The sequence below is a fragment of the Schistocerca nitens genome, unplaced genomic scaffold (genome assembly GCF_023898315.1).
Source record: "Schistocerca nitens isolate TAMUIC-IGC-003100 unplaced genomic scaffold, iqSchNite1.1 HiC_scaffold_327, whole genome shotgun sequence".
NCBI lineage: Eukaryota > Metazoa > Arthropoda > Insecta > Orthoptera > Acrididae > Schistocerca > Schistocerca nitens.
Window position 1 is genome coordinate 141913 of NW_026045861.1, and position 19982 is coordinate 161894.

General features: G+C 46.0%; 1 protein-coding gene across 2 annotated transcripts in view; it reads left to right on the top strand.

The window, feature by feature from the left end:
- LOC126226586 (poly [ADP-ribose] polymerase tankyrase-1-like) overlaps window positions 1–19982 on the top strand; it is an 83933-nt gene that overhangs the window by 38883 nt on the left and 25068 nt on the right. The window contains exons 2-3 of one of the 2 annotated variants that reach the window (XM_049942227.1): window positions 7048–7624; window positions 19051–19176. In XM_049942227.1, coding sequence (XP_049798184.1) covers window positions 7059–7624; window positions 19051–19176 — 692 coding nt within the window. In that variant the 5' untranslated portion in view covers window positions 7048–7058. Of the gene's footprint in view, window positions 1–7046; window positions 7625–19050; window positions 19177–19982 lie in introns of those variants that run through there. The other variant, XM_049942228.1, reaches the window with a different exon arrangement.

A 19982-nucleotide genomic window follows, 5' to 3' on the forward strand; every position in this document is an offset into this window, starting at 1 on the left:
AAACTCGGCACGCCCAACGTTGGGATGCACGGTCCGTGTGCCGACGGCTTTAGGGACGCCGGCTGGCTTTCAACGCGAGCTGGCTCGACCAGCGCCGACCGGAGACTCTTCCGTCACACGGGATATCGATATCGGCGATGCAAGACCACCACGGCTCACAAACAGTAGATGGGTAGGATTGACAGCAGCGACATGAGGCGTGAAGTGCAGCAGTCTCTGGGAAACGTTCTGCAGATGGCCTCAGACTCCAACGGACTCACCGTGTGTCGTCGTCGTTTCTGTTCCCCTAGCGCTGTGATTTGATCGGGATCGCCACAAAATTGTCGTTTGTCGCCCTGTTGATTTTTCTTGTCGATTGTGATTACGTGAATTGAATCGTTGTGATTACGATGTTGCTTCACAACGAATTGAAAAATCTTGTACAGAAAACTAGTGCAATATTTTTTAATGAAATATACCAAACATTTGCAATTAATGAAAAATGATTTCGTCTTTCGAAAGGAAATGAAAGAACCAGCCCACTCCCTGCGTGAATACTACCTGTCCCATAATACGAAAACATAAGGCTAATAAAAGTTGAATTTATTTTTTTATTAAAAATTACGTAATTTCTTGTTTAAAATAAATTCTGGATTGATTGTTTTATCACAAATACTCTGTGTTAACGATGAATAAAAACAAAATCTGCAAACTCTTTTCAGGGAACCGTTGGATAACTCAGTGAACAAAATCGTGTGAGAAACTCGGATAAATTCGAATGAATACCTACTTACTTACCAACTGAAGATGAAGTGGCACCTCGGTAAAGCTAACAAAATTCACTTCTGAGTCTCGCGTGCAGTAAGTTACGCGAAGCATGTTCTGCTGTAGGAATACACCTATAAATAGTATAATTCGCTTCATTCCGTAAAAAATACTAAAACAATTTATTAAATAGTAATGTAAAGTATAGCAGCGTACATCATTTTTCACAAGAAAGGTGTTTGTCCTTCCCTACTTTCAAACATGAGGTCTGAACACTGAAGACGGCTTGTTGACTGGAACTGCTATCTGAAGATTCGTCGAATTCGTGTCAGTTAATGACGACGAATCTAAAATGAAATTCATAAATTGCGACGTAAAGGCTTGAGTGTGCGACGTGAGGAGAGTCGGCGAGGCCCTGGAGTCCAGCAGGAGGAGGGAGGGAGGGACTCGTCCTGCGGGCCACCCTCTGTGTACGGGGGGCGTCTCACGAGTCTGCTAAACTCCGACGAGAGAGCGCAACACTTTTTGTGGCGCTTTCGGAAGTGTGATTATTCCAAAGGTGGCGTGAAGAATTTCAACGGTGCACATCGTACAGTTGACAGAATTGGTCAGTGTACCGAATGCGACTGAAAATGGAGAGAAAGTTTCGTGCTGTTGTTAAACTTTTTCTTTCATTAGGAGGGTTGGGCTGCCGCAAAAATCAAAACAGAATTGGATCGAGTTCCCGCGGAGTGTGCAGCATCACTGAACACACGGTAATGCAGGGGCGCCGAATAAAAGTTGGACTGCCGAGACGGTATGCATTTCAAGTGTGCGTGTGCGTGCTCGCGCGCATAATGTCCTACACGGGTAATGGGGTATTTTAACGTTTTCGGGAATTTGTATTGAATGATGGTCATTTTACGCGCTTAACATGCTTCTTTTCCTCTTTAGTATCAGCATTGTTCTATAGAAATGGAAATAAAATTTGAACAATCTGAAAGTCCTACTGTCGTAATGCTAATTGACCTCTTGTTTTGGAGTTTCCGGTTTGGAAAATGGGTTACAAATGATGTAGTACCATACTGTACAAATACATCTATAAAAACTCCTGAAAAGTTGTTTACGAGTGTTCCAGAGAATGAGAAGATGAGTAAAATGGACTTTTCACTGTACCGGCAAATTGCCACCACATTGACGCACGAGTTCCCTAATTTAATGAAAAACGTTTTGCACTGTAAAGTTAACATCGATATACCGCAGAGATAAACTTTACCACTTTTGCGAGCAAGAACAGCGTCATTCCACGAAATTAAACTCCTAGAGAAAATTGTCGTTTTTCCGACTACACCTCAGTTAGTTGGTAGCTCAGATCTTAGACCGGTAGACCATCAAATTTTACGAGTTGTATACCATAGGTCGCCGGTTCGAATTTAACCCGAAAGAATATTTTAACTTAGGTGTGAAACGATTCGACAGGCCTCTCGCATGGCGGCCAAATCACGATTAGGAAACTTCACCACACCGATCAGACACAGAATGTGGTTGCTTTCTCCTTGCTGTTTACATGTGCCTTCAGTTGCAATCTCTCTTCACACACATACGTCACGTACAAAAAGATACTTTGCAGATTGTGGCCACACGCTTTTCACTTCATTAGAAAGAATGCTTTTATCTTGGTACTGTCTAGCTATGATCCTTACTGTTTAAGCGTTTGAGGTTTCATCATCTTATATGAAAGATGAAGTAAGTTTGCTTCAGACACTGACGTTACCTTACACTCACAAACATCACACCCCAAACGTTTGTGTTACCTGCATCTTGTACACGCTTCATATCTCTCCGTATGACCTCATCGCCGTACGCCTCTTTGTACTGTGGGCGTATGGTGATTTCTTAACTACTAGCAGTTAATTCCAAAAACCTGAGTTCTGGGTTCGCGAAGTAAATGCATTTAGCCTTTGTTGTCCGTTTCTCAAACTAAGCTGTAAATAATACATCTCACCACCCAAGCAACTACTGCAATCAGTTCGTGCTAGCGGTATTTTCGTGTTTGGTGTAAAACTTTCAGGAGTACGTGACCGTTACAGGGTTCGAAGCTGCGACCTCTTTGCCGTCTGTCCGTTGCCCACCGAGCGCGTGCTGGCTGCGGTCTCTGGCGAGTGCCTTCAGTGAAGGAAATCAGCTCAGGGGTTTGCCGAGAACAGTTCTATTGTGCTTCGGGGGTCGTGGCTCGTGACTTGTAGTCGACAACCTGGTTGCTACATACCGACCCGTTTGGCAAACTCACACATTTTCTTAGTTTCGAGCGATATTAATGAAGCTACAAACTGGAGAGAGAAGAATATCGGTCGTTGCACATACCGCCGCTCTAAATGGGTGGAACATAAACGCATCAACTTGGGCAAGGTTTCCACTTAAGTGTCCACACAACTCCTTTCTATTGTTACTTAGAAGTTGTAATAGCGGTTCGCATCACTACGTAGCGGAAGTAGTCCGTAAAAACGTCTTAACTTGGGCCAACACACACCCTGTAACACACTGGAACCTTCGTGTTCGTCCTAGTCTGTGATGTCAGGAGAGCTTTAGACTTTCAGCCAATAACGGAGTGTTTTCGGTCATAATCTTGACATTTAATGATCTTTAAGCTTTAATTACGTAAAAGTAACTTTCTGCTAGGGTATTGAACGTGAATGCCATTTGAATGTTACAAGAAATGGGAATAGCAATAACCCAAACGATACTTTCAGCATGGATCCGGCCTACGTGTTGGCCATGAATCTTTGCCGACAGTTCGGTCCTCAGTGAAGACATCATGGACTCGTTCCAGCGATACCTTAGACGTGTGCCATGTTGCCCCATCGTGCTATAAGCAGCAGTATTGTCTTCCATGTTCGGTGAGCTGAGCACAGAATGTATCAAAAGTTTGTTGAGGGTCGTGTCAAACAGTCCAGTAATGCGCGTTCCTGTTACACAGCGCCAAGTGCAGACGTTTCCGTCGTGGAGTGGTTGCTGACAAACTGTATTGGGGTTCTCTGTTGCCCAGTACCTCGTGTTCTGTGAATTCACTTGGCCAGAAAGATGAAACCATGCTTACAGTCACTCGCGATATAATGGAAAGGGTCTAACAAACCCTCGTCGATGTTACTGAAAAGCCGCCTTCAGTAACGTAAACGTTTGACTAACATTCTCCACTAATTGTTGCACAACCCACACATGACACGGCTTCAGATTAAAGCTCTTCAATATCTGGCAGGAACTCCTACTCAAGTGCACCTTTTGGAACAGTTTACGTGTAGACCTCTTTGGGCTCTGAACAATTATTCACCAAGTGTCTGCGGTAACTTCTGGGTGTGCCAACTGAAGGAATTCTCCGTCGTTTCACGTTTTGCACAGAGCCGTAGGTGCGCCTGTTTTTATACAGGCTCTCTGTCTGCTGGTAGTCGTCTGTCCAGGTACTTGACTCGAAAATTTCGCCAATTGCTTAACCGAACCTGTCTTCACATATGATTCCACAATGTATTTCTTCTATAGAGTGTCATTTTGCAGACCAAAATGCTCGTCCAACTTCACTGATGAAATAAACTGAAATGCTGACAGAAGAATTCTAGCAATTGATGATTTGATTATAACAGATGTAAACATTACACTAGTTATTCTTCCACCTTTTCCGTTACATCATTTCTTTCCCGCGTACTGTAAGCCGTACCACCAAGAGCAGTCAGTAACAATAGTGGTACATTCTGTGAATGTATGCTAATGAACTGTTTTTGCAAATTAACAGTGTAACAGCAATCTGATGAATAATGTCTGTCTTTCCTTTATATTATTTAAAATCATCCTTGACGCTTACCACAATTTCACTGTTATTAACAGCTTTTAGTCATAGGTTGATATTGGCGACACCTGTTACTGGTGTGGCTTTGCCAGGTAAATGTAAGCAAGGGTTATAGGTGCTAAACTGCGAAAAAAATATAATTATTTTCATGAGAAGGCTGTACCTGTTTATTTATAAATAATTTGTCAAATTGTGGTTTTGTTTTTGAGATAAAGTAACCAACTCGTTTCCTAGTGGAAGCCTATTTCTGGTCTTAGTTTATGTTCACCATTGAAGAGTGCCAATTTGTGTAACTAGGAAATAGTAAATGGCACTAAGAATTCTAAAGCTTCGCTCTCCAGCTGTGGATATTCGTCTTTGCTCTTCATGCAGAACACGTGAATCTTCTACGAATTAAATTTTGTTGTAAGCATGATGTCCAAAGCAAAGACTGTTTGTCATCTTCGTGTTCAGATCGCTCAGTTGTACTGACATAGCTGCGAAAGGATTTCGCATCCATCTATGCCCACTGTTAGCTTGAGAGCTCAGTACTGGAAAGTAAATTAATAGTTTTTCTCCAAAGTTAGTCAAGCTGTGCTTCGTGCAAGGAATGTGAGAACTCACACCACCAACTGGCCCACTTCTGACAGCCTTCTGAAAGTCAGGGACAGACTGAAACACTGCCTTCTGTAAAGACGTTGACCACAAACGAATTTTTGCCAGGACTGCTTAGATTTTATCCTTCTTCTCTCCCTTGGAGGCTTGATTCTGTAATATGTAGGTGATTAAAATGATCTGCGAGAAATACTAACTTCACTAGTGAAACAGGATCACAGAAATAATTCAAATAAAAAGATTTGGAATCTTGTTTTAATGGTCTTAAAATTCAGCTTCTAGTTCCAGAATTCGTCAATACTTCTCCTTTGGGAAGCTACCAAATCTGAGGAGATTCTGATGGTTCTAAACAGTCGTTTGCAACACTTTAATTGACTTCAGAGCTTTGATCACTTTCTTTAAGCACGTCTTTCAGATCAGGAGGTAAAACTGTGGCTGCCAGATCCTGTTGGTGGAGAAAGCACTGTGTCCACGATACATTTGGCCTTACTGATTTAACTTCACAACGAACCCGCTTCTCCTGTCAGTGACGGCTTTACCACTTTCAGTACAAATGGCGATACATTTTGTCCAATCTCACAGTTGCATGTCATACAAACACCAGCCAGTAGTGCTGGCAGGAAGTGTGTTACAAAATATTATCTCCTGTGATTCTTTAATCTGCTTCAAACGGCACAAATTGCACAAACTGTGCACGATCTGAAACATCAGTAGATTCATCAAACTGCAAAACAATGTGTGGGCTACTCGTTAAGTTTTCGACTAATTGTTCTCGAATGTCAGCGGTCACAGTATACGTTTTAGCACATTTGCCTCTTGCTTGCCTAACACAGTTTCAAACCTATCCGGGGCTGCTAGCAAAATATGATTCTCAGAATCTGTGTAAATCTTTCTGTCAGAATGCAGGTCGGTAAGAAATACATCAGTGAGAAAGTGTGAAATACTGAGATATCATGCCTGAAGTTAATAAGTGAGTAGTGAGACACCTTTTGCATAGTTTAATGTATTAGCATATACAGTGATATAGTGACTCAATTCAATGTGAGTGGGAGAAAAGTAAGAATTTGTGGTGTTAAAGTAATTGGAATAAATAATGCCCAATTATTTGCCCCCTAGTTTAAACGACTACCGTTAACACCCAAAGTAGAAATTACAAACATGAAATGTGGACTATAAGTGACAGTTTGATCTGTGGAATCAGAACTTGTAATTGAGAAATAATAGAAATGAAAACCTGTTGGTGTTAAGAGAACAGTTTCCTGTATTGTGGCTGTCTGACATAAGTGACAAAATGATAGCACGTCTCAGCTAACTGGAAGAGACAATTCTCTACGAATTGCTAAGAGTTCACCAGTTCACGGTTCGGTGTTGTCTTGTTGGAATCTGTCCGACATGTGGGAGGATTCAGTCTGGGTGCCACAACTACCCCGTAGCAGTGTTTGCCATTAAGTCACCCCCAACTCTTGTAGCAGATTGTCTGTCCACTGTGTGAGGCAGCTTCTACAAGACTTGCAGAAATAGCTGTAAAAAGCAGAACAATACACATATGAAGTGTAAAGTCATTCTTTCTGTAAATAACTAGAGAGATTGGGACAATTACTATTTCCATTTCAAAAGACATCGTGATTGAGCAACCCTACTTCGTAGAAAGAAGTTGGGGAATGAGGTCTGCACCCCTTCTGAAGACATGTTGTCCAAAATCAGGGTGCTGCAACAATATGGGAAATCTCGAAAGCTGTGCTGTTGGAAGAGTTTTACGCAGACAGGATATTGTGACATTGGTAATGGATGACTGGTGGACAACATTTACCAACTGTTGTACAGGTCTGCACGTGCGTCGTACGATTGTCGAGGGTGCCGTGTAAGTTGGGCTCGGTGGCGCCGTGTTTCAGGACCTTCCGCCATGTCGGCAGCTGCTGAGGTTCAGAGGACGGCGGCCGTGGACCTGGGCGCCCTGCTAGACGCGGGCGACGGCGCGGTCGTGACGCTGGTGGCGGGAGAGACGCGGCTGGCGGCGCACCGCGCGGTCCTGGCCGCCAGGAGCCCCGTGTTCCGGGCCATGTTCCAGCACGACACGCTGGAGGCCAGCTGCGGCGAGGTCAGAATGGCGGACGTGGGGGGCCCCGTCCTCAGGCAGCTGCTGTCTTACATGTACACCCTGCAGGCACCCCAGCTGACAGACACGGCCCCGGAGCTGCTGGCTGCAGCAGACAGATACGGCCTGTCAGCCCTGAAGGCTGCCTGCGAACAGCGGGTGGCGGCGCAGCTGGAGGTGGAGACGGCGGCGGCTGCAGCTGTGCTGGCGGTGAGGCACTCGTGCCCCAGCCTAACTGCGGCCGCCGTCCACTTCATAAGGGCCAGCGACTATAAAGTAATGGCTACGCAGGGCTGGGCAGATGCTATGCGTAGCTGCCCTGAGCATCTGACTGAAGTCAGTCGGCTGCTCAGTGAACCACCAGCAGAAGCCAGGTGAGCCCAGGGCAAGACGTTGTTCTGTGTTTACCAATAATGTGTGTGTGTGTGTGTGTGTGTGTGTGTGTGTGTGTGTGTGTGTGTGTGTGTGTGTTTCTAACAGTACAATATTTGTGACTGTCTCTCCTTATAGCTCACAATGCTGTCATTGTCCTGTCATGACTGGTTTATCAAAGCTCCATATTCAGCCCTTTTTGTTAGCAGTATGTTAAGTAAACAAATCATAGAGGGGATAATTTCAGTGTTGAATAAATCCGTCCTCATTTGATTAGTTCTCTTATAAAGCATGCGTAGAGCCCATTCATCTAAATTTTGGCTTCAAGCCTTTGAACAAGAGATCCTTTCATAGTGTACCTAGCAAGTGAGAGTACTGCTGTGGGCACAAAACGGACACAGTGACGGGTGCAGTTTGTAGCCGACCAGATGAATGCTCGTGCTGTGATGTGGGGCAGCTTCACTAAAAGTAGCCATCAGTTGTTCGGTAACACTGCTGCAGTTGACAGTATGATAGCTCCAACTGGCATCATGCTGCATAATGAGAAGTTGAAGACTATTTATTATGTATGTTGCTGAGCACCAGCACCAGAATCATTTTAGTATGCTGCGACACGTCGAGGAGGACAGCAACGTATTACAGCAACGTATTCAGTTTCGCATTTATCTTGTACCCGTGTGGCAGATACTGACCTGCCCTACCTTCTAGGCTTAGTAAACATACTACTGTCGCAACACTAGTGCCACACTGACGCCTCACAGTGTGCATTCAGTGGCCGAGGCGGCTCTGACAGCCAGACCTGGGCACAGGTTGATTGTGAAAGCTGCGACTGCCAGCTGCTGCACGAACATCCCGTGAGGTGCTGACTTAGGTGACCGCCTTGGAGCAGTACTGGTGATCGCGTTAAAGGTCTGTCCCACAAGCACAGAATGGCTACTCAGAAGTGCGATGTGTCAGTCGGGGTAATCGAGATCTGGTGTCACCGTCACAGTGCCACAGCGTGCGTCAGACACGGTATAGGACAGTACGGCAGTAATTGGCTTCCATTTCCTCAGTATATGTCTGCAATAGGCCAGCAACTTCAGTACAAAACTTATTTTGCTACCCCCAAACAGTACAGTGGTGGTATAACTTAAAAGGCACACCACATGAAATATGCCAGGCTCCAGAGAGTAGCATATGGTTGTGTGTGCAGTAAACAACATGGTCTAAGCACAGGGGCTCCCCAGACACACCGTGACCAAACAACAGGCCTGCCACTGTGGCAGAGATATTCCAGGCACTTCAGTCCAGAACTGCGCTGCTGCTGCGGTCACAGGTTGGAATCTTGCCTCGGGCGTGGATGTGTGTGATGTCCTTCGGTTAGTTAGGTTCAAGTAGTTCTAAGTCTAGGGGACTGATGACCTCAGATGTTCAGTCCCACAGTGCTGAGAGCCACTTGAGCCAAAGAACAAAATAATGCAGTCAACAAGACATGGTCGCAGACAGCCACATTTCCTTCTCCCCTCCAGCCAACCCCTGGAATATGTGCTGCACGTTCCCCCTTACAAACATGCAGGAATGGTGTGTACTTTTAACTCTTTGCAGTGCATGCTGCAGGAGTGAGTGCCAAATGTATGTCCTTCTGTCTTGCTTGAAATCGTCTATGGCATTACCAGAGGCCACTCACTGAATCCCACCACTTTTTCCTCTACTAGGGTACAGCAGATTTCATTTCATATCCCATCTGTTGGAGTCTGGTATATCTCCCACAACGTCAATATTGATACGATATTTTTGCTACTGATCCGCATTAACTTACATTTCTCTACATTCGTAGCAAGCTGCTGTTCATCTCTCTTTTTTTTTTCATGAGTCTTCTGACCGTAGCACCCGCAGCCTACGTGCTCAGTTATTTTCTGGCTGTTTTTCAATCTGTGTCTTCCTCTACAGTGTTTGCTCTGTTTAGCTCTCTAGCACAACAGAAGTTCTAATAGATGTCCGATCATCCTATCCCTTGCTCTTATCAATGTTTTCCATATATTCCTTTCCTTGCTAATTCTGTGGAGGGATCATCTCATTTATTACCTTACCAGTCCACCTAATTTTCAACGTTATTTGTAGCACTACAACTCAAATGCTTCCATTGTTCTCTTTCCAAGTTTTCCCACAGTTCATGTCTCACTACTTTAAAATGTTGTCTCACTACTTTAAAATGTTGTGCTCCAAACGTACAATCCCACAAATTTCTTCTTCACATTGGTTCAATGGCTCTGAGCACTATGCGACTTAACTTCTGAGGTCATCAGTCGCCTAGAACTTAGAACTAATTAAACCTAACTAACCTAAGGACATCACACACATCCATGCCCGAGGCAGGATTCGAACCTGCGACCGTAGCAGTCGCGCGGTTCCGGACTGCGCGCCTAGAACCGCTAGACTACCGCGGCCGGCCTTCTTCACATTAACGCCCGTGTTTGATACTAGTAGACTTCTCTCGGCCAGAAATGCCATTTTACCTGTGGTACTGTTCCTTGATGCACTCCTTACTCCCTCTGTAAGCGGTTATTTTGCTGCGTAGGTAGCAGGACTTCTTAACTACATTTACTCTGTGCTCATCAATCCTGATAAGTTCATCGCTGTTCTCATTTTTGCTACTTCTCATTAAGTTTTCCTCCTTTCATTTAATCTCAATTCATATTCCGTATTCATTAGCCTGTTCATTCCATTCAGCGTGCCCTGTAATTCTTCCTAACTTTAACTAAGGATGGCTATGTCATCAGTGGATCTTATCATTGATATCGTTTCATCTTGAATTTTAATTCCACTCTTGAACCTTCCCTTTATTTCTGTCATTGCTTCTTTGGTGTAGAGATTGAACAGTAGGGGAAAATGACTACGTCCCTGTCTTCCACACTTTTTAATCCGAGCACTCTGTTCTTGGTCTTCCAGTCTCATTGTTCCCTCTTGTACATTTTGAATGTTGTGTGTTCTTACAGCTTACCCTTAATTTTCTGACAGTTTCGTACATCTTCACAAGTTAACATTGTCGAACACATTTTCCAGATTGACAGATGCTATGAACGTGCTTTGATTTTTCTTCAGTTGTGCTTCCATTATCAACAGCGACATCAGAACTGCCTCTAGTGCTTTTACCTTTCCTAAAGTCAAATCAATTGACACTTAACACGACTTCAATTTTCTTTTCCATTCTTTTGTATATTATTCTTGTCAGCAACTTGGATGCATAAGCTGTTAAGCCGATGATGTGATAATTATCGCACTTGTCAACTGTTGCAATCTTTAGAATTGTGTGGATAATCTTTTTCTGAAAGTCAGTTGGTATATTGGCAGACTCATATTCTACACACTAATGTGAATAGTTACTTTGTTACCACTTCTCCCAATGATTTTAGAAAATCTTATCGAATGTTGTATCTCCCTTTTGCCTTATTTGATATTAAATTTTCTGAAGCTCTGATTCTGATTCTAATACTAGACCACATATCTTCTCCTGTTTCTCCTTCTATTACGACATTAGCCAAGTCTTCCCCATCATACAGGCATTTCCTACTAACTGCTCTCTCCTGTGCATTTATCAGTAGAATTACAGCCGCAGTCTTAATGTTACCATCTGTGCTTTTAATTTCACCAAAGTTTGTTTGGCTTTTCTATATGTTGAGTGCTCCCAACAACTGTTATTTCCACATTTCTTCTCCTTTTTGTGGCCGTGTTGCCTTAGCTTCTCTGCACTTCCTATTCATCTCATTTTTAAGTGACTTGTACGTCTGTATTTCTTAATTTCCGTGAGCATTTGTGTACTTTCTTCATTCATCAACTGAAGTATTTCTTCTGTTGCCCACAGTTTCTTTGCAATTAGCTTCTTCGTATCTCTCCAGCCTCTGTGATTATTTTAAGAGATATCCATTCCTCTTCAACTATGCTACCTCCTGAGCTGTTCATTATGGTAGTATCTATAGCCACACAGACTCTTCATCCCTTAGTACTACTATATCCCACTTCTTTGCACACCGATTCTTCCTGATTAAGTCTCTTAAGCTTCAGCCTACTCATCACTACTAAATTGTGATCAGCATCCGTATCTGCTTCTGCGTACACCTAACAGTCAATTATCTGAAGATGCTATGTAACTGAAATCTTCGCATATCTCGCATCCTTTTCCAAATGTACCTCCTCTTCTTGTGAGCCTTGAACAGAGTATTCACTATTGCTAGCATGAAATTTTTCATGCATCTTAACTAGTCTTTCTTCTCTCTCATTCCTAGTACCAAGTCCATCTTCTCCTGTAACCCTTTCTTTTATTCTTTCCCCTGCAACTGCTTTTTTGCCCCCCCCCCCCTCCCGACCATTAGATTTTCGACTCCCTTTACATACTGGATTAAGTGTTCAATACCCTCGTATAGTTTTCTCTACATCTTCATTGTCAACTTGTGATGTCGGCATGTATACCTGAACTCTCGTTGTCTGTGCTGGTGTTGGTTTCCTGTCGATTCTGTTCAGATGAACCCTCCCTGTCACCGAACTGTTCACAGTAGCTCACTGTCTGCCCTACCCTCCTACTCATAATGAATCCTACTCCTGTTCCGCCATTTTCTGCTGCTGTGGATATTACCCTGTTCTCTTCTGGCCAGAAGTCCTTGCCTTCTTTCCCTTTCACTTCAGTGACCACCACCGTATCCAGATTGAGCCTTAGCATTTCCCTTTCGTTATTATCTGGCTTTCCTACCGCATTAAAACTCCTTACGTTCCACGTCTCGACTCGTATAATATCATCCTTTCATTGGTCATTCAATCTTTTTCTCGTGGTCACGTCACTCGTGGCAATCTCCTCCCAGGTATCCAAATGGGCACTAGTCAGGAATCTCTTGCCAAGATAATCATGATATTTTGTCAATTACCGGCCACATGTCCTGTTGATGCACTTTGTGTCTAATGCAGTGGTGTCCATTGTCTTCTGCATCCTCATGCCTTTGATCATTGCTGATTCATCTGCCTTAAGTGGAAGCTTCCAACCCCAATGGCAAGACAGTGCCCTGAACCTGACTGCTCCTCCACCCACTTTTGACACAGCTGTTGACTGAGTAATGGTGACGTCTTACACCGGAAGTCTTCAGCTGCCAAAGCTGACGATTTTTATTCAAAATGTAAGTGGTGGCAGGGTTTGAACACAGCACCGAGGACGTTTTTGATTGCTAATTAAAGACGATACTCCTAGACCTTGAGCTCCAAAGACGAGGGTATGATTTCCAGTCAGGTACCCCCCCTCACTGGAGGGGGGGGGGGGCTCACGGTTCTTTCGTGAGTACATGCGTGGTGAGCACGGGACCCCGAGCTATTGCAGCCTTCCTCCTTTCCAGGTCTGCATTTCCTTGCCCTTCCCCTCCTTTCCTCTTCCTTGCTCCTTCCCCTTTGCCCTCTCCTTTCCCTCTCTTGGTGTCCCTGCTTATGTTTGCCCCGCTATCCTCCTGGTTATGTTGGTTTTGCAATTTGGTTTTGTTGCGTAATCACAGTCATTTTGGCGTTCCCTGATCACCCTCTGGGGATTGACCTCCATTACTAAATTTCTATGTTGTCGTGTGAGCCATTTGGGGAAGAGCACCTTACCTAGTGTCTCCGACGTGTGCCCTCCTAGTTCATTCCACCTGTTCTTTGGCGTCTTCGTCTGAAGCTAGCATGCATAGCCTTCACGGTAACCAGCCCGTGTGGTGGGGTCGCTATGTACCCTTTTGGTTGAGCCCCCTGAACACACAGGGATCACACTTCTGATATCTGTGCTGTGACCCCCTCAGGTAAGGCTAGCAGTTGTTGTCCTGGAGCATCGGAACTTCCGGCAATGGCCACTGTGCCAGACAGCACTCGCTGTGGCTGAGTGGCGCACGTGAGGAGAGCCCCTGATTGGAGTGGGTGGTGTTAGGGCGGACAGTATGCAAATGAAATCCATACGGGTCCTGAACTCAGGCCGTTCTTCTGCGGCCGTCTCTCCGCACGGAACTGATTCTTTTAGTGCTGCTTCTCCTGCCCCTTCGGCCTTCCCTTCCGTGGCTACACCCTGGGAGGAGGGTCAGGCCCGTCGGCTAGGGGCGAAACCTTTTCCCCGCTATCTGGTTTGCACCAGGACTGATGGGGATGCTTTCACCAATACCAAAACATTATTTTTTGTGGAACACACTGAAGGCAAGTACACCCTCCGGGCAAGATGCGGTCGGGTTCTTTGCCGAACAAAACTGTTTAAACTGCCCAGTCTGCGGCCCTTCGTGCCTGTAACCATCTTGGCACAATTCCTGTGTCCATTAGCTCCCACCAGTCTCTAAATATGGTACAAGGTGTGATTTTTCACAGGGACCTCATCCTTCAAACTGATGAGGAACTTCGGGACAATATCAGAAGGCAGGGTGTTCTCTTTGTTCGGCGTGTTCAGAAAGGTCCTAAGACAATCGTATTAATACTGGTGCCTTTATCCTGGCCTTTGAAGGGGATACGCCCTCTGAGAAAGTAAAGCTTATGATTTATTGATGTGGCGTGAAGCCGTACATCCCACCTCCTATGAGGTGTTCTAAGTGCTTGCGTTTTGGACACGTCTTCTTGCTGTTAGCAGGCCCCTCTCTGTGGTGACTGGACGTCCTCCGTGAGGGGAGTTCGTGCATTCCCTCTCCTGTGCGTGTTAATTGTCATGGCAATCATTCTCCATATTCACCAGATTGCGCAGTATATAAGAAGGAAAAGAAGACACAGGAGTATAAGTCCCTTGATCAATTAACCTACACTGAGGCTCGTAAGAAGTATGCGTGTCTTCACCCTGTGTCAATGACTAGTTCGCTTTAATTCCATCTTCACCCCTTCGTCCCCCCTTCCTTACCCCAGTCCCGAACCCCTGTCCTACCCCACTCCCCTGCGGCTCCCACACCCTCTCCTCCCCAGCCGGAGAAGTGTCCCACTTCTTCGCCGTCTGCCGGTCAAGGGCGCCCCTCCCGGGATATCCCTATCCGGCACCTTCCAGGCCAAAATTCTGCTGCCATGCGACGACCGCGAGAACCACGGTCTGTCGGTCCCCAGGATGCCCAATCTCTTTCTGTTCCCGATCTTGCTGCAGTTGGCTCCTTTATGTCACACAGCCCTCCTCAATCTCAAACAGAAAAGAAGAAGAAAATAAGTCCCGGGACAAGAAGCCTCTGGTGTCACCAGAGGTCCCATCTTTAGCTTCGCAACCCGATTCTGACTTGTTGTTCATGGATGTCGCCCGCTCCTTGTCGGTGACGGTTGGTGACTGGCTTTAGCATGTTCAACCCCCATTTGAATCATTGTTCTATGGTTATCCAATGGAATTGTAATGGGTATTACCACCACCTACCGGAGTTGAAATCCCTTATTTCGTCTTACTCTGCAGCTTGTTTGGTTCTACAGGAATATCATTTTACTGATGATCACTCACCGACTCCCTGTGGGTTACGTGTTTTCTGTCGAAATCGGGTCGGCTCTGTGTGGGCCGCTGGTGGAGTTTGTATGTTGGTCCGTACAGACGTTGCTAGCACGTGGATTCCTCTTCAGACTACATTGGAAGCGGTTGCTGTTAGGGTTGCCCTGGACTCGGAGGTCACGGTTTTCAATCTTTATCTCCCCTCTGACAGGACACTTACACCTGCTGGCCTAACAGCCCTTCTTCTGCAACTTGTTCCTCCCTTCCTCCTTCTCGGGGATTTTAATCTCATCATCCCTTTGGGGCAGTGCATTTCCATCTAGACGAGGTCTTCTCATAGACCAGTTTCTTGCAGACCACGACTTGTGCCTTCTTAATGATGGCTCCACTATTCATTTCAGTGCCAGTCATGGTACCTTTTCTGCCATCGATCTTTCTCTTTCTTCTCCCTCCCTCTTCCCTTCATTACACTGGTTGCCACACGACGACCTTTGTGATTGTGACCATTTCCCATTGATTCTTTCACTCCCTTCCCGCTCCCCGATGGGAAGGCTACCTCGTTGGTCTTTCCAACGCGCCGATTGGCATCGATACACTGCACAGGTTGTGTTTTCTCCCTCTTTGTCGAGTTGTATTGATGACGTCCTACGTGACGTGTCTGACACGATTGTTCGCACTGCTAGCCATTTGTTTGCAGTATTTTTCGAACTTCGCAAGGCTTATGACACGGCTTGACGCCATCACATCTTCCTTACAGTTCATCAGTGGGGTCCACTGTTGTTCCTGTTGTATTGGTCGTTCAGTGTTTGGGTTGGTACTGTTCTTAGTTCTCCACAGACCCAGGAGACTGGCATCCCACAGGGTTCTGTATTGAGTGTACTTCTTTTCCTCATTGCTATCAATGTACTTGTGGCCTCTGTCGGTCCTTTGGTCGCCCCTGCTCTGTATGTGTATGATTTCTGTATTTGGGTTAGTTCCTCTTCGATGGCCTCTGCAGAGCTGCAGCTCCAGGGAGCTATACGGCATGCCTCTGCATGGACCCTCTCACACGGGTTTCAATTCTCTCCTTTAAAATCGCGGGTGGTCCACTTCTGTCACCGTACTACGATCCACCCCATCCGGAGCTCTATCTCGATGCACAACGATTACCCGTGGTCCACAGTTTCGTTTTCCGGGTCGTCTTTTCGACAACAAGCTCACTTGGCTGCCTCGTATCAGACTTCTGAAGGTAGGATGTTTCCGTAAACTCAGTTCTTCGCTTCCTTGCCCACAATTCTTGGGGAGTGGAAAGCTCCATCCTTTTCCGCCTTTATCGTGCTTTAGTGCTGTCTCACTTGGACTATGTTGTCAAGTTTATGGTTCGGCTGCTCCTTCCACACTGTGCCTGCAGGATCCGGTCCACCATTGCAGTATCCTTTTGGCCATCGGTGCCTTCCCTACTAGCCCTGTTGATAGCCTCCTGTTTGAAGCTGGGATCCCCCCCCCCCCTCTCTTTCTGTTTGATGGTCCCAGCTTCTGGTTTCTTATGCGATCGCTGTCTGTTCCTCTCCCACTCATCCTTCCTTTTCTATCCTGTTCCCAGACCATGGATGTCGCCCATCTGATTCCCGTCCTCGTGCAGGTTTACCTGTTGGGATCCACCTTGCGTCTCTTCACCGTAATTTTCAGCTTCCTTCTTTGTCCTGTTGTCCATGCTCCCTTCCCACCACCCCCTCTTGGTTATTTCATTTGCCCTGAATTCGGATGAATCTCCGCTGAGGTCCAAAAGAGTCCATCCCCCCCATGGTGTTCCGTTGCTTTTTCCGCCAAATTTTATGAGAGTTTTGGGATTTTTTTTTACGCCGATGGCTCTAAATTTGTTGATTGTGTGGGATATGCCTTCATGTCCTCTGTTGGCACAGAAAATCATCTGCTGCCACCTACATGTGGGCTATTTACTGTGACATTGATGGCAATTTCCCAGGCCCTTACCTTTATCAAACAGTCCCAGCACAACCACATTTTGTTACGTACGGTCTCAATGAGTGGCCTTGTGGCTGTTGACCAGAGTTTTTCCCGCCATCCCTTGGTCTCGGCCATCCATGACCATCTCGCTGATCTTCACTGTGCTGCTTGTTCCGTTGACTTCCTTTGGGTCCGTGGTGATGTGGGTATCCCAGGTAGTGAGCTTGCTGGTCGTTTGGCTGGCGGAGCAGTCACTCCCCCCCCCCCCCCCCCCTTCCATTCTCTGTAACTCCTCCTGCAGCGGATTTACGGTTTCACATCAAATCCAACTTCGCACAATCATGGGCCAACTCTTGGGTGTCTACCTCCCTGTCTAATAAACTTCGTGCAATTAAGGTGACACGTGGCCTGTGGTGTTCTTCCCTCCGTCTCTCCTGAAAGGACTTAACCACACTGTGTTGTCTCTGCATCGGCCATACCAGACTGACCCACGGTTTTCTTTTGCGTCATGAGCCACCGTCACTTTGTGGTCGTGGAGCCTTCCACTGAGTAACCCACATTTTGGTGGAATGCCCCCTTCTTTTGGCTCTGCGTACTGATTTCCTCGTGCTTTACCTTTAATGTTGGCTGAGGATTTCTGGATAGTCGAACTGGTTCTCAGTTTCCTATGGGAAAGTGGTTTTTATTCTAAATTTTAAGGTTTTTAACCTCACTTTGGTGTTGGGGCATGGCAGTGAGGGTTGGGGTATCTCCCACTGTAAGCTGTGTTTGGAGATTCCCGACTCCCCTCCTTGGCCAAGATCCTCTTTTCTTCCCCTTTTTACTCTTTTTTTTTCACTTTTTAGAATTTGTTTGTCTCCTTTTGCCATATGCACTTCATTCTAGTGGTTGAACGCTTTCAAATAGCAGGTAGTCTTGCCCCTGCTGCTTCAGATGTGGGATATTTCCTGCCTCTAGCATAGCCATGGGGTCACTCTCTTGCTGACTGCACACATTTTGTTTTTACCATTGATGACACCACTTCTGTTTTACGTTTTTTAGCCTTTTCCCTTTTATCGTGCCGACCGGTGCATCAAAACTTGACAATTGGCTGTACAGTTGTCGGTCAGCATTGGAAGTGCGTCTGCAATGATCAGGACTCTCGGTTATTCAGATAGTGGTGCTCCCGATGGATTCGATTAACGCTCACAGCGCCCTACACGATGCAAAGAAGGGCCATTTCATCTGAACTATTAGAGCGTTTTGAGACAGACGGAGATGCCTTTCTCTCACGGATTGTTACAGCGGACGAAAGCTGGGAGCTCCACTTTCTGGCAGAAACAAAAAGGCAGTCTATGCAGTGGCGCCGCCCTCATTCGTGAGAAAAGAAGAAATTAGAGACGACCCCCTCTGCTGGAAAAGTCACGGTGACGGTCTTCTGGGACTGTGATGGCGTCATTTCTGTGGGTGTGATGGCAAGAGGGTCAACCATCAATTCAGGGCCATATGAGAAGACTCACACGAGAACCGTTTCCGACGTGTTTAATTGGACAAGAATCCAGCAGAAATCTTGCTCTATTACGATAATGCACGCCCACACACAAGTCCGAGAGCCCGGGAACGCATTGCCTCGTCCACGCTACAGTCCGGACCTGGCACCCTCGGACTTCCATCTCTTTGGGCCGCTTCTTAAAGATTTTCTACGGGGAACACAACTTTGAAGAGGACGAGTGTGTCAGTCTTACAGTGGACACGAGCAAGACGTGTTGATGTATGTCACCAAATTCTGACTCTTAACAATAAATACATTATGAGGAAAAAAAGTGGGGCATTACTTAATGAACGACCCTCGTAAATTGATAACTGAATTTGGCCGATTGTCTCCCCTATGTCCCACCTCCCCCCTGTTAGTGATACTCAGCTTCCATACATTATGTTCCAAATAACCTCAGAAGCAAGTCACAGCTAGCTGACTTGAACTGCCTCCAAAACTCTGCCCGGCAGTCGTGCTGTCAGTGCAGCACAGTCGCTGTCCCCTACGTTCGGGCTGTGGTTTGCGCCCCACTCTGAACAGCCGCCCCCTGTTTGCAGCGCGGGCCGTGGCTCCAGCAGTCCCAGCACCACCACTCGGCCACTCGACGACCCCGGACGCTCTCCTGCCGCGGCTGCCCGCCACACTCCGCCGCCACCAGACGACGCGGCCGTCTCTCGCCTGCGGTGAGTGCTGCCGGCCTGAACACTCAGTGCCGCGTCAACCAAATGTTACACTAAAAAAATCTAATTTAAGCATTTTTGAAATTTTCGATAAAGCTTAGCTTACAGTTGTCAGGAAAAATTATTTCTTCGTTTTATATGTGTATTTAATGTACCTGCTGCTCTTGATGGTGTTTACGTATCTTAGAAATTAGTTCTGAAGGAAGTGGGTTCGGAGCCATGGTGTCAGTGCATTGCTATTCAACGAAACCTACATGTCACGTGAATGAGTATACAACTGTGTGGAAGTTCTCACAGGGAACCTCTTGAGTGCGAGATCTCACATTCAGTCTTCAGTGAGGCTCATCAGATAGTATGAACAGTTGTGATGGGGAAAATTATTAGCTGCTAATGTTTCACCATCTTCATGAGGAGGGCTACAGAAAGTGAGTGTCAAAGAGGTACAGATATAAACCTCCTATGAGACACACGTATTACACATAACAAAATAGACATCGCCGACATCAGAGAAATGTTCAGGACAGATAATTAACTTGAACAACAAGCACCAAATGAAAAACAGCGCGTCCCGGTGGTCGCAAAGGTTCACACCATCGAGATCGAAGGTGAACACTGTCGTGGACCTTAAACCGTGAAACTGGTCTTCCTTCGAGGTGCACGTGCAGATAATGCGATAATACGTTTTATAGGCACGGAGCAAACAAAACATCTAGAGGCTGAATCTTCCAATGGTACAAATCACAATGTCGCACTCCTTTCAGGAGGGATAGTTTGCTCTGAGGGAGTATGATTTTTTATACGCAGACCAA